Raw genomic sequence first — 14,401 nt, 5'->3', positions numbered from 1 at the left:
ATTCAGGGAAAAAAATATATTTACAGAACAAAACACCCCTCTGAAGTCACTGGAGAGTACTGGGAGCAGGCAGAAACTGGAGGAAGGCCGCAGAACACGGGAGGGTGCCCGTTTGTGCTTTTCACCCGAGGGCGGGCCCTGTCAGTGCCCCCGTCAGTGCCCAGCCCTGGGAAGAGGGGATAGGGCTGGGATGAGCGCAGCTGCTCACCAAGGAGAGCGTCCCAGACAAAGCCCAGGCTCTGCACGTGCCCGCCACACACCTGCTGCCCCAGCCACGGGTGGAGGGCCGACTTCACACAGCTGGTGCGGTCTAAGGACTAAGACACCTCCATCTGCTGCCCGCCCCCACCAGCAGAAGCCTCGACCTTATCCAGACAATATTCCCTGTTTCAAGAGAGAAACAACAACACTCTTCAGAACACGAGAAAAGTTGGAAACTCTATAATCACACACAATGGCACAATCTAAAATTAGACACTCATAAAAATAGGAAAATGTGAGGAAAACTCAAGAGAAACCACGATGAATGGACATCAGCCCTAAGTGACCCCAATGCTGAAACTGGCAGACCAGGATTTGAAAGCAGCTATTATAATGACGTTCAAAGATGTAAAACAAAAATGCCCACAATAAATGAATGGATAGAATCTCAGCAGAGAAACAGAAATTATAAAAAAGAACCATATAGAAATTCTAAAACTAAAAATACAGTATCCGTTATGAAAACATCCATTAGCTTGGTGTACCAGCAGACTGAAAATGACAGAAGGGTACAAGAGCTTGAACATAGATAAAAAGAAGATGTCCTGTCTGAGGGAGAGAGAGAAAAGAATTTGAAAAATGAACTGAGCTTCAGCTCAGATCTGTGGGACAAGACCAAAGGTTTCTCATACATGAAAACTGGAGTCTCAGATGGAGAAGAGAAGGAGAATGAGGAAGAAAGAATACTTCAATACTGGCTGAAAAGTTTTTGTTGTAGTGCAAAACGTAAGCTCAGACAAGCAGTTCAGCAAACAAAAATGAAATAAAAGAAAATTATACCAAGGCACATCATAGACAAACCATTCCAAACCAAAGATAACATCCTCAAAGCAGCCAGAGAAAAATGGCCCACGGCACAAAGTGATAGAAATGCTAGAGGACTTTTCTTTAGAAAAACAAGAGCCAGAATAGAGCAAAATGACATTGTTAAAGTTAAAACAAAAACTCTCAATGAAGAATTCCATAATTAGCCAGGATGTAGGCAAAACAAAGATATTTTCAGATAAATGAAAACTAAAATCCACTGTCAGCAGAACTGCACTGAAAGAAATGTGAAAGGAAGTTCTTCAGGCTAACGGGAAATGAGACCAGATGGAAATTCCAATTTTCAGGATAAAATGAAGAGCAGTGGGAATAGTAAATAGTATGGACAACATAAAAGACTATCATCTTTTTCCTTTTCCTTTCTTAAAATAGATGCAAAAATCCTAGGCGTGTTTTACATGGTGCAGAGCACACGTAGCTGGACCCATGTGACAAGTACACATAGGGGATGGGGCAGAGCTGCACTGATGATGCCTGGTAACGGCTGACAGCTGGTGAGGATGGGGCAGCCCCTGATCTGTGTCATCTGCCGATCCACAAAGCATAAATGTTCTGCCACGGCTGACGACATGCCACCATCAGCCACCAATGCAACATCAGTGGGCTTTAAAAAATCCTGGACGCCGAGCGCCGTGGCTCACATCTGTAACCCCAGCACTGTGAGAGGCCGAGGCGGGCAGATCACCTAAGGTCGGGAATTCAAGACCAGCCTGACCAACATGGAGAAACCCCATCTCTACTAAAAATACAAAATTAGCTAGGCGTGGTGGCGCATGCCTGTAATCCCAGCTGCTCAGGAGGCTGAGGCAGGAGAATTGCTTGAACCCGGGAGGTGGAGGTTGTGGTGAACCGAGATCGTGCCATTGCACTCCAGCCTGGGCAACAAGAGTGAAACTCTGCCCGCGCCCTCCCGCCCCCGCCAAAAAAAATACTGGAAAGTGAACAACCGGCTCTCAGGAGATACCATGAGCTGGCCTCGGCACCCCACTGAACAACACAGTGACAAGTGGCTCAACATTAACTCAGAGTAGAGCCTGAAAAGGTAAAGATGTGTATTACATTCCTGTTGCTTCTCTTAACTGGGGAGCTCATAGAGGGCGCAAAGTCCTACTGTCCCACAGAAGCTCTTATACGATGAAGAACTTTACTCCTATGTCTCTCTAATCACATTTTCTTTAGGGAAATTGAGAAAACAGTCACTCAAATGATTCTCTGTGCCCTGGGGTTCAAATCAGAATCCCTGGCTGAGGAATGCTACAGGCAACCAGCTTAAAAATAGTAAGTACAGATGGCCCCCGACTGAAGATGGCTGGAGTTAATGATTTTTCGACTTTAAAACAGTGCAAAAGCAACATGCATTCAGAAGAAACTGCTTCGAGTGCCCATACAACCATTCTGTTTTCCACTTTCAGTACAGATTCAATAGATTACATGAGAGAGTCAACACTGCACTATAAAGTAGGCTGTGTGTTAGATAATTTTGCCCACCTGTAGGCTAATGCAAGTGTTCTGAGCACACTGAAGGTAGGCTAGGCTAAGCCAAGATGTTTAGTAGGTGTGGCGTATTCAGTGCATTGCAACTTGTGGTATTTTCAACTTGCAACCCCGTCTGTAAGTTGAAAAGCATCTATGCAGTAAAATGAAATTGTCTAATCTAGGTGAAGGGTACTCACTGTGAAACTTTTTGAACTTTACTGTGTGTTTCAAAGTCCTCATAATAAAATGTTAGATAAAGAGCCAATAAAGAAATTCAAACTATCAAGGCTTCTCGATTCCAGCTGCACACTGGAATCCCAGCACAACCCAGGAAAGGCCACAGACTGTGGGCATTTTAGAATTTAGATTTTAGGGCCGGGCTCGGTGGCTCACGCCTGTAATCCCAGCACTTTGGGAAGCCAAGGCGGGTGGATCACGAGGTCAGGAGATCGAGACCATCCTGGCTAACACGGTGAAACCCCGTCTCTACTAAAAATATAAAAAATTAGCTGGGTGTGGTGGCGGGCGCCTGTAGTCCCAGCTACGCGTGAGGCTGAGGCAGGAGAATGGCGTGAACCCAGGAGGCGGAGCTTGCAGTGAGCTGAGATTGCGCCACTACACTCTAGCCTCGGCGACAGAGCGAGACTCCGTCTCAAAAAAAATAATAATAATTTAGATTTTAGGTGAATTCTTGTCTTCTTAGAACTCATGTTCTAATTGGTTGGGATAGATTTTGTTCTGGAGTCTGGTCTTTAGCTCTCTTCGGTTGTAACAACGCTGCATGGCAAACACAAACTCCAGGGGCACACAATGGAAAACATTCATGTAAAATAATTTTTTAAAACTCAGTTTTAATCGATAATATGGTAAATACCTGTAGATATGACCCACATAAACAAGGATTCTTTGGAATCTCTAATTTTTAACAGTGCAAAGGGGTCCTAAGACCAAAAAGGTTGAGAACTACTGGTATACAAACAAGTTTAATGAAAGTATACCTCCTTCACTGTCTCACAAAAAGAAAACTTTTAAAAATTGTAATTCCTCAAAGTCCAAAGTTACAGAACTTACTTTGTTGAGAGTATTAGTAAAAGCAGTTTCCATCTCAGCTTGTACGCTATGACAGCTTCCCTGAGTGTCAGTAAATCATCAACACAGGGATGAGAGCGCTTGGAGAGCGCACCGCAGTTCTCAGCACATCCACAAGGGGCAGGGGGCTCAGAAGCCACACAGTGACCTGGAGCTGCGGCCAGGCACCAGGTACGGGGTTTACTAGGCTACGATCTCTACTTTTGAACTGGAAAATGTTCACAATAAATAGGTCAGGAAAAAAAGAATGGTTTCACTAGTTCATGTGTACTCGTAGGCACTGCCCATACAACGGTGTGTTTCCCACTTTCAGTACAGTCCCACCTTTCTTTTCCTCTGCTATTTTCTTCAGCCGGCCACAGGGTTAAGAGCATTAGCGCTGGCTTTGAATGCCAGCTGACCTCAGGAAAATTTCTTATCTGTGACTCAGTTCTCCCATCTGTAAAATGGGGTAAAAATCATCACATGGGATCAGTTAGAATTAAATAGGTATAATCAACCCTCACAGGGCTGTTATGAAGATGATGTAAGTCAGTTATCTGTTATGTGAATTAGTCATGTGCTTGGACTGTTGTTCAAGTATATAAGAGCTTCCCTAACCTTTCATATACTAAGAAATTTTTTAAACGTCTGACCACTCTGTAAGTTAAACTGTATCACGTAAGACTTCTGAAGAAACAGAGAAAAACCAAAACAGAAGTAGGATACAGAAAAGACAGAGAAAAAACTTTATAGTAATAAAACTATACAACTTAGAGTGACTTTAGACTTTCTGAAGAGCAATAACCTGCACCCAACAGAATATTAAAAGGATTCACATGAAAAGTGACTAAGAAAACCAAGTTAACTCGCTTGCCAATTTCTGGACAAGAGAAACCACAACTCTCTATGACCAATGAATGGAGAATGCTGCAGGTAATGAACAGCGTCTGCTCGCTGCGGTATTTTAAGCACTGTGGGGTTTGAGAATGACCACTCGTGGCCTCAGAGCCGACCCGCCAGCCTACGCAGCCTTTGCCACAGCTCACATGAGAGTCAGCTCACCCTCTGTCTCTCTGGGCACCAAAGCATGCAGACAAGACAATCATACTCGCTACTTTGAAATTATACAGAAAAAAAAAAAAAAAGAATGGGGATGTCAATAATTATGTCCTGAAGAAAAAGCACTGAAGGGTCCATCCCTTAAGATTCACAGGGTGTGCAGGGCACAGATTCCTAGGCTGGACTGTCTAGGGACAAAGGAAAAGGCACTCCACGGCAGGCCTTTCTCCTGGGATAGCGTGGGGAAGGAAGAGGAGGAGCCTTTTCTACAGTGGAAGGACTCCCTGCCATTCCGATGCCAAGTGTCTGCTCTGGGGTTGGAGCACCGCGGCATCACCAGGATGAGGCTGCAGTGAAGATGCTCAACCAAGAGCCACAGACCCTCCCAAGAGCAGTGGATAAGACAAAGACTGTTGCGACCTCAGGGGGTTAATACGAGGGTCAAGTGGGGACAGGAGCCCTCGCAGGGCTGCAGTAAGGAGTTACTGTCTCCATACCATACCATGCTCATTACATCAACAGAGGCTGCAGCTGCTGGGGAAATGGGTCCTTCCTGAGTTAGGATCTAAATCAGAGACAGGTGGCTCTCGAAGGCTTTGTCAGAACGGGACTTTAGAAACAAAGCAGTTATGAAGCCTGTGGAAGGCACGAAGTGCCACGCCAGGGACAGGGATGGGGGGGACGGGGGGGACAGACATCGCACAGGGCAAGCGAATACAGCTCCGGGCCTCATGTGGCGCACCTGCTAGGAGACAAACATCTTTGTAAATAACACAGGGAGAATAGAGGCCAGCAGATGTGGACACAGCCGGCCTCGGTACCTCCATGCCATGGGGGCTCAGGACCAGTGACTCCACTGAAAAGCACCACCCTGGTCTCTCTCTCCCCACTACTAACGATTCTGCAAACCACACAAGCATTTATTTTGCCGGGTATGCATTATCTGGTCCATCTAGTCCTACAAACCACCTTACTCTCCCCTCCCCAAAGCCTCTACTACCATGGCATGGTTACCAACTTTGCAGCTGATCATAACACTGCAGAGGCTGGTGTGCAGAGCCACAAGGGCTCAGGCCGCGCCTCACTACCCACACTGAGCCGTCCATGTGTACATGAAAGAAAAATAAAGACTCAGGTAGCCAGTCACATTAGCCATGTTTCAAGTGCACAGAAGGCACGTGTGGCTGGTGACGACCAACTCAGTGCAGGTGGAAAACACTCCGTCACCACAGAGAGCGCTTCAGGACAACACCGCTCTACTGGTTAAGGATGATTTCCATGTGGGGTGGGGAGGAGGGTGTAAAGCGTATTCCTCCCACCCTTTTTTTTTTTTGAGATGGAATCTCTGTCACCCAGACTGGAGGGCAGTGGCACGATCTCAGCTCACTGCAACCTCTGCCTCCTGGGTTCAAGCAATTCTGCTGCCTCAGCCTCTCAAGTAGCTGGGATTACAGGCGTGCACCACCAGGCCTGGCTGATTTTTTTTTTTTTTTCAGACGGAGTTTTGCTCTTGTTGCCCAGGATGGAGTGCAATGGCGTGATCTTGGCTTACCACGACCTCCGCCTCCCGGGTTCAAGCAATTCTCCTGCCTCAGCCTCCAGAGTAGCTGAGATTACAGATGCCCACCACCACGCCCAGCTAATTTTGTATTTTTAGTAGAGATGGGGTTTTTTCATGTTGGTCAGGCTGGTCTCGAACACGCAACCTCAGGTGATCCGCCCGCCTCAGTCTCCCAAAGTGCTGGGATTACAAGCGTGAGAAACCATGTCTGGACTTCTCCTTAATAAACATCAATAATTGAGATTTTTACAGCCAAAGCATATTCGTGTATTGCTTATAGAATTTAGAAAAATACACATAAGATTAGCATTTATGAAAGATCTGAAAGCATTTAACAATGCCCTCACGGGGATCTGGGGCGTACCCATCCTCCGTCCGTCAGACGTCCTCCTGAAGCCCGCGCGAGCACTCACCTTTGCTGTGTTTTCCTAAGGGCCTCTTGGGCAGCGACTCCTCCGTGGAATGTGCTGATGTGTGCAGGGCATTCTCCAAACTATTACTGACACTGCTGACAGGGGCCTCAGTTCTTGGAGTGATCTGAGGGACCAGAAACAGAATCACCTTATTTTCTCCCACGGAGTTAATAGGGGACAATTTTATTTGTTAATTAAGTCTTTCATAATTACCTTGGTTTCCATTTTTCTACAAAACATGTATTACTATAATAATAAGCTTTCCCCAAGAAAGATGAAAATTTCACCTACTACTCTCCACTGAAAGTGCAAAAGAGCTCAGATAACTTGAGTCAAACACGGGAGCTTACGTCTTGTGGCTGAGGTTCATCGGGGTGCACAGCAACTATGGTAGCCAAAGACGCCGGGCACGGTGGCTCACGCCTGTCTTCCCAGCACTTTGAGAGGCTAAGGCGGGTGGATCTCTTGAGCCCAGGAGTTCAAGACCAGCCTGGCCAACAGGGTGAAACCCCATCTCTATTAAAAATACAAAAATTAGCCGGGCGTGATGGCAAGTGCCTGTAGTCCCAGCTACTTAGGAGACTGACGTGGGAGGATCACTTGAACCCAGGAGGCAGGGGCTGCAGTGAGCCAAGATGGCGACACTACACTCCAGCCTGGGCAACAGAGTAAGACTCTATCTCCAAGAAAAAAAAAGAAAAAGAAAAAGAAAGTATGTTAGCCAAGGTGGCGTGAATTATATATTTTTATTTGAGGCAAACTTTTATTTTCATATTTCTTCAAATCAAATAGCTCCCTATAAAATGAATTACGCAACAGGACTTAACATTCTCCTTCTATAAATCTTAAATCATAAAATGCTTTAAAAACAACAGTAAAGAACAGAATACAACTGGGTCTATTTGGGGTACAGTTTGAAAAAGCATATCCTAAAATTACATCCCAATTCCATTTCTAGGAATTCACCATACCAAGTACTCACACGTGAGAAAAAGACCTAATGGGGTGTGCCCACTGCAGGAGTGTCTGTGACAGGGAAAGTGGGGCACACCCTCAGTCCCCATAGACAGAGACCTGCTAAGCACAGACAGCGTACCTGCAGGTGACGGCCGCCCCCAAGCTGTGGGCAGGGAAGGCCCTCCTGACCACCAGTGCTCCCAACAAGCGCAGAAACAAGCCAGGGGCTAGCCAGGCTCGTCCCACCCCTCCTGCTTCCTGGGTTCAGTGACGCTGTGAATGTGGAGTAAGCCAGAAGGGGCCCAGAGGGGCGAGGGAGGAGGTTAGCAGTAACTTTCATTCCCCCCCACATCAGTATTTTAAAATTTCACAGCCAAAACACATTTATAACTTATAGGATTTAGAAGAATAAAAACGGCCAATGCTGTAACTTCTTTACAGTCTCAATGTATTTCAAAATTTCGGAGGATATGAGAGAGAGGCGTAAGATTTTAAAGTTCATCAAAAGAGCTGATAAGCAATGCTGCATTCACAGAATGGGAAAGTGCACAGCACAAGCAGCTCGGAAAATGGCCTGACCTCTCCAGCCTCCGCTTGTTCTTTCATCTCATACCTGGACGGTAGGTGGCAGTTGACCAAGACATGCCCTAAGTTCACTCACAAGCACAGATCCCAGAACTCGCTCTGCAGAGGGCTGGCCAGGTAGGCGTGGCCTCGACCTCAGACGGGACGAAAGTGGAGGCGGAGGCTGGAGTGGAGAGGAAAGGGTGGAGACTGCCGCCACTCCGGCAGGACCAGCACCTGCCATATCCCACAGACAGCGAGCCGCAGGGGCCACACCCAGTCCATAGCAAGATCCTCTGCTCCCAGCTCTGCCAAAGCCCCTGCCCCCCAGCAGGAAGCCCTCCTGGGCTGTGCATGCAGGGAGAGGGACTAACAGATCCCACGCGGCTCAACAGATGCCTTCCAAGAAAAGCAACTCGTCACAGGGCTACATAATTGGGAAGTTTATATAACTCGAGAAAACAAGGCCGGGCGCAGCAGCTCATGGCTATAATCCCAGCACTTTGGGAGGCTGAGGCAGGAGGACTGCTTGCAACTAGGAGTTTGATACTGGCCTGGGTAACATAGCGAGACCCTGTCTCTATTTAAATTTTTAAAAAAGTAAAAAAAAAAAAAAAGTCCTAGCCATGCAGTAACTCCTCCAGAAAGTCAATTCTTTGGATAACATTAATAACATGTTATCAAGAAAATTAAATTTTTTAATTTCTTATATTTGTAATTTAAATTGGGTGATTTCCTTCTGATTTAACAAAGTCTCTTTCATTATTCTATGGTTAGAGAACCCAGAAACGAACTCCTTTCCCATTAAGCAAGATAACAGAACCGATACAAGTATGATACAAATCCTACACACGGAGACTTTTAGTTCCAAACAGTGAATATTACTTTGCAAGACAACTCAGGAGGTTAACACGTTAACTGTATAAGAAACACAGCCAAGGCCGGGTGCCGTGGCTCACGCCTGTAATCCCAGCACTTTGGGAGGCCGAGGCAGGTGGATCACGAGGTCAGGAGATCAAGACCATCCTGGCTAACACAGTGAAAACCTGTCTCTACTAAAAATACAAAATTAGCCAGGCGTGGTGGCGCACGCCTGCAATCTCAGCTACTGGGGAGGCTGAAGCAGGAGAATCGCTTGAACCCGGGAGTTGGAGGATGCAGTGAGCCGAGATTGTGCCACTGCACTCCAGCCTGGGCAACAAGAACGAAACTCTATCTCAAAGAAAAAGAAAAAAGAAACACAGCTAGGTGCAGTGATTCACACCTGTAACTCCAGCACTTTAGGAGGCCAATGCAGGAGGATCACTTGAGGCCACGAGTTCAAGGTCAACCCAGGCAACATATTGAGACCCCCCATCGCTACAAAAAACACAAAAATTAGCTGAGTGTCGTGGTCTGTGCCTGCAGTCCCAGCTACTTGGGAAGCTAAGGTGGGAGCATCGCTTGAGCCCAGGAGTCTGAAGCTGCAGTGAGATATGATCGCACCACTGCACTCCAGCATGGGCGATAGCGAGACCCTATCTCAAGAAAAGAAATATAACCACAGCAGATGGATTTGGCCTGATGCATGAACCTCCACATTCTCTTAGCTACTTTGGTACATATTCTAAGTCCTGGTTCTAAGAACAGAAAGTGAGCTGCCTTTTCTCTTTTTTAAGAGACAGTGTCTCAGCTGGGCGCCGTGGCTCATGTCTGTAATCCCAGCACTTTGAGAGGCCAAGGCAGGCGGATCACCTGAAGACAGGAGTTCAAGACCAGCCTGGTCAACATGGTGAATGAAATCTCATCTCTACTAAAAATACAAAAATTAGCCAGGTGTGGTGGCGGGCACCTGTAATCCCAGCTACTCAGGAGGCTGAGGTAGGAGGATTGCTTGAACCCGGGAGGTGGAGGTTGCAGTGAGCTGAGATTGCACCATATTGCACTCCAGCCTGGGTGACAGAGCAAGACTCTGTCTCAAGAGAAAAAAAAAACGGAGTCTCTTCTGTCACTCAGGCTGGAATGCAGTGGCACAATCATAACTCACTGCAGCCTCAACCTCCTGGGCTCAAGTGATCCTTCCACCTGAGCCTCCTGAGTAACTGGGACCACAGGTGCACACCACCACGCACAGTTAAGAGTGAGCTGTCTTGACAGCCAGCATCAGCATTTCCAACTTTGCTGGCAGTGGCAAACCTTCCTGCCCCAAAAAGAAATACGTGTGATCAGTGCGTTCTCGCACACACACCGCCTGCCCACCCTAAAACACTCCAAAGAGACACAAAGAAAAGCCAGCCTCCCAACTCTCAGCCTGCTGGGGGAGGAAGGGGAGAGGAGGGCTGAGCAGGGGAGAACACAGCCTTGGAGAGAAGGAGAGCAGTACTGATTAGTGCTTCCCAGCCTTGACAGCACACTGGAACACCAAGGCCCCGAGAAGACCACGTCCCACGCTCCCCACCAAAATCGAAGTTTCTGGAAACGGGGCTTCTTTCTTTTGTTTTGTGCCTGAAGCTTCTCTAGTGATTCTAATTTGCGGCTAGGCTGAGAACCAACCACGACCCCAAGTCCAGGTTTTACACTGCACCCATCGTCCGGTCCATTCCCGACAAGGACAAAGAGGAGGCCCAGAGAAAACAGGAAGGCTTTTCCCCACACAGACAGGAAGAGCTAAAGGCTGTAGGTCCCTCTGCCACAACCACAAGTGGAAGGGGAAAGTCTGTGAGCCACCCTAGCAAAACACACGCACTGTATCTGACATCAAGACAGGAAGGAAAACTCTTCAGAATGGCAACTGCTGGAAAAGAAAGACCTGTTTTCCTCCGTATATTTTCCCAACGCATTTCTTAGTTTTCCAAATGTTCACTTTTTCCAACCAAGACTTTATCGTAACTTTGTTCCTTTGTTTACATTGAAAGCTGTCTTCACTTGTGTTTCCCAGAAATGCTGTTTTGGAGTTATTTTTGGTGAAGTTAGTTTGCTCCACGTGACCTATGTTCCACTCAAGTGCTCTCTGACTCAGGCTCACCCGCAGGACTCGTCATCTGGCCTGATGTGCACGAGAGGGAAGACTGACCGGCTCCAAAGGCTGCCCTCTGCTACTGCCAGGAAGGCAACGAGAAGCTGCTCTCTTCCTCTCCACAGCCAGCCTCTTCCCAAGACCCACAAAGACCCTCTGCCTGGCCCCTGCAACCTGACATCCAGTCCTCCCCCAGCTCTTCACTCCATGTACTGCTGCCCTGGGCACAGCAGTCACATCTGCCTGGGGTCCTTGCCCTGGCTGTCCCCTCTGCCTAGAAGCGCCCCTGTGTCTTCCCATCTATACTCAAACGTCTTTCTTAGCAAGACTTCTCAAAGCTCAGCAAGGCAGCTGTCTTTTTGGTTTGCTTTGTTCACTGCTGTTCCTTTGCACTTCGAACTGGGCCTGGCATGAAGCAGGCCCTTAATAAGGATCTGTAAAATACATCACGATATCACCAAATTTTAATGAAATTCAGAATCAAACAAATTGAAAAGCACTTCTATTTCAAAGAAAAATTTCTGCAATCTACATTATGTAACAGACAATCAGACTGTTCCACCAGATCTACAAAGGGCTAACCCAGGAACGAAATATGACTCTGAAGCAAGCTACTGGTAGTCACGGGGCACACCCGCCTCTGTGGCTCTTCCAGGAAAGCTGACTGAGGTTCCACACTGGCCACACATCTAGGGGCACCTGGACTTGGGCAGCCCGCCTCTGGCTCTTATGCAATTAACCTTCTTACTGTTACAGTTTAAAGAGACGAGGCCTCTGCTTCCAAACTTTAATGTGCAAAATGCCTCTGGATCTGGTTGAAACGTAGGTTTGATTCATAAGGTCCGGGGTGGGCCTGAGAATCTTGCATTTCTAACTAGCTCCCAGATGATAATGATGCTCCATGAGTATTTCAAGATAAATCTTCACCATGATCAAAACAGTCAAAGGCTTGACAGCCTCCTATTTTTTTATTTAAAAAAATAAACAGAGCCAGGGTCTCACCATGTTACCCAGGCTGATCTCAAACTCCTGGGCTCAAGCCATCCTCCCGCCTTGGCTGGGATTATAGGCGTGAGCCACCAAGCCCGGTCTCCGCAACGTCCCTTTAGATGGGATGGAAAAGGGAATCCCCGCACTGCGCGATTAGACCAGAGGGAATCAAAGGCCCTTCCAGGCAAGGGTGAGGAGCTACGCCTGCAGAAGAGCTGACGCTGGCTGTGGGTTGTGACCCCTGCTAACTACCCCCCGCCTCAGGTATTTACGCTTTTTTTAAAAAAAGGTTTTTCCTCAGTTCATGCCGCCTGACAGAAAAAACCTGGCACCACACAGGCTTCTTTACAGCTCTGTGCTTACAACCCACTTTAATGTTCACGGACCAGACCATAACTTTTAGAAGAGAATTAATTTCTAAAAATCTATTTCCTGAAAGCTCCTCCAAAGTCATCCAAGTGGGACGTGCTGACGCAGTCAGATGGAAGCACAGACCCCCCAACACTGACGGCAGCCTGGGCCTCCAGAAGACTCGCTGCACCCCACTGGTGGGCATTTGAAAACTGCTCAGAAAAACGGCAGTGAGCTTTTAGAGCAGGGTTTTAACCTTTTCTTTGTGCCAGCGACCTCTCTGGCAGTTTGATGACACCTACTGAGCCCTTCTAAGAAAACTATTTTAAATGCATAAAATACACAGGACTCCAAACAAAGCCAATTATATTGAAAACCGTCATCTAAGTATTAGAAGACGAATGGGCTTCTCCAACAAAGTAGGTGGGTCTCAGGTCACTTCACAGGAGCGCTGAGGATAAAGGAGACTTTAAGATGCTTTCTACAACTGTGAAATGAAAGTATCTGTGACTCCATCTGTGACCAAGTCACAGGTACTGTTCGTATGACTGTGGATTCCTGCCTGCTTCCATAAAGGCAGGGAATGCTCAATTCCCAGTTAGAGGCTGGAGAAAGTGAAGTTGTGATGGCTTCCACTCTCCATGCCTAGGAGCCCCTACTGGGACAGTCACATCTAACCGTGCCCACCAGAGGGGCAGCTCGCCACTGCCCTCCTCACCTTGTTTCTTTACAAATATGAAGGACCTGAACAGTATTCTCATCAGCATGCCACATAAAAACAAGCCCTGGAAAACCCTCACAGTCACTTTGGAGGTCAAGTGTTTTTCATGGAAAAAAAAAAATTGTGTTTGTTTTTTTACCAAAGAGACAGGGTCTCGCTATGTTGCCCCATCTGACCTCTAACTCCTGGGCTCAAAAGTGGTCCTCCACCAGATCAGACCTGTTGATAGATGAAAACTGTCTGCCTTCTCCTCTGGCGGGAGAAGACGATTCATTCCTTTTGGAAGGAAACTCAAATGAGGACTGCAAGCCTCTCATTTTACTGGACACTAAACCCAAAATTAAGGATAATGGAGATCTGGTTTTGTCAAGCTCCAATAATGTAACACTGCCCCAAGCAAAAACAGAAAAAGATTTCATCGAACTCTGCACCCCTGGGGTAATTTTTTTTTTTTTATGATAAAATTGGTATTATTATTTTTTTTTAAATTTTTTTTGCACACAAAAACAATAAACATTTTCTAAAAATACATACAAACAAAAAGATGCATATCAGACATATTAGGAAGGTTGCACATGGGAAGTCGGGGAATAGAAATGGGGGGTGGGAGTTACAATAAATGTGAGAGGGACTTTATATGGATCAGTGATAATAACTCAATCCTCAATTTGACAAAGAAGAGGGAGAAGGAAGAGGAAGAAAAAGAAAGTGGGATAAAGGATCAGAAAGGGAGGAAAATAGAAAAAATTAGAGTATGACTCCAGGGTAGACCTGTTTTGTTGTCACTGAGTTGGTTGGTTGGTTTGTCTGTTGTATTTTTCATGTTTCACCATGTTGGCCAGACTGGTCTCGAACTCCTAGCCCGAAGTGATCAACCCGCCTCGCCCCCCAGAGTGCCGGGACCACAGGCGTGAGCCACCACGTCCAGCCCCCATATTGCTTCTGGCCTCCGTGGTAGACCTCCGAGACGAAGCGGCCGGGCAGAGGCGCTCCTCACTACTTCCCAGACACGGGGCGGCCGGGCAGAGGCGCTCCTCACTTCCCAGACGGGGCGGCCAGGCAGAGACGCTCCTCACTTCTTCCCAGACGATAGGTGGCTGGGCAGAGGCACTCCTCACTTCCCAGACGATGGGCGGCCGGGCAGAGGGGCTCCTCAC

At 47.1% G+C, this 14,401-nt stretch overlaps 1 protein-coding gene across 2 annotated transcripts in view; it reads right to left on the bottom strand.

Moving 5' to 3' along the window:
• Window positions 1-14,401, bottom strand: part of ZCCHC14 (zinc finger CCHC-type containing 14) — an 89,823-nt gene that overhangs the window by 48,245 nt on the left and 27,177 nt on the right. For both annotated transcript variants that reach the window (XM_032156250.2, XM_032156248.2), the window contains exon 2: window positions 6,667-6,790. In XM_032156250.2, the coding sequence (XP_032012141.1) occupies window positions 6,667-6,790 (124 nt within the window). The remainder of the gene's footprint in view (window positions 1-6,666; window positions 6,791-14,401) is intronic.

This window comes from Hylobates moloch, unplaced genomic scaffold (genome assembly GCF_009828535.3).
Source record: "Hylobates moloch isolate HMO894 unplaced genomic scaffold, HMol_V3 SCAFFOLD_6, whole genome shotgun sequence".
Lineage (NCBI taxonomy): Eukaryota > Metazoa > Chordata > Mammalia > Primates > Hylobatidae > Hylobates > Hylobates moloch.
This window is presented reverse-complemented; position numbering and strand designations above follow the sequence as displayed.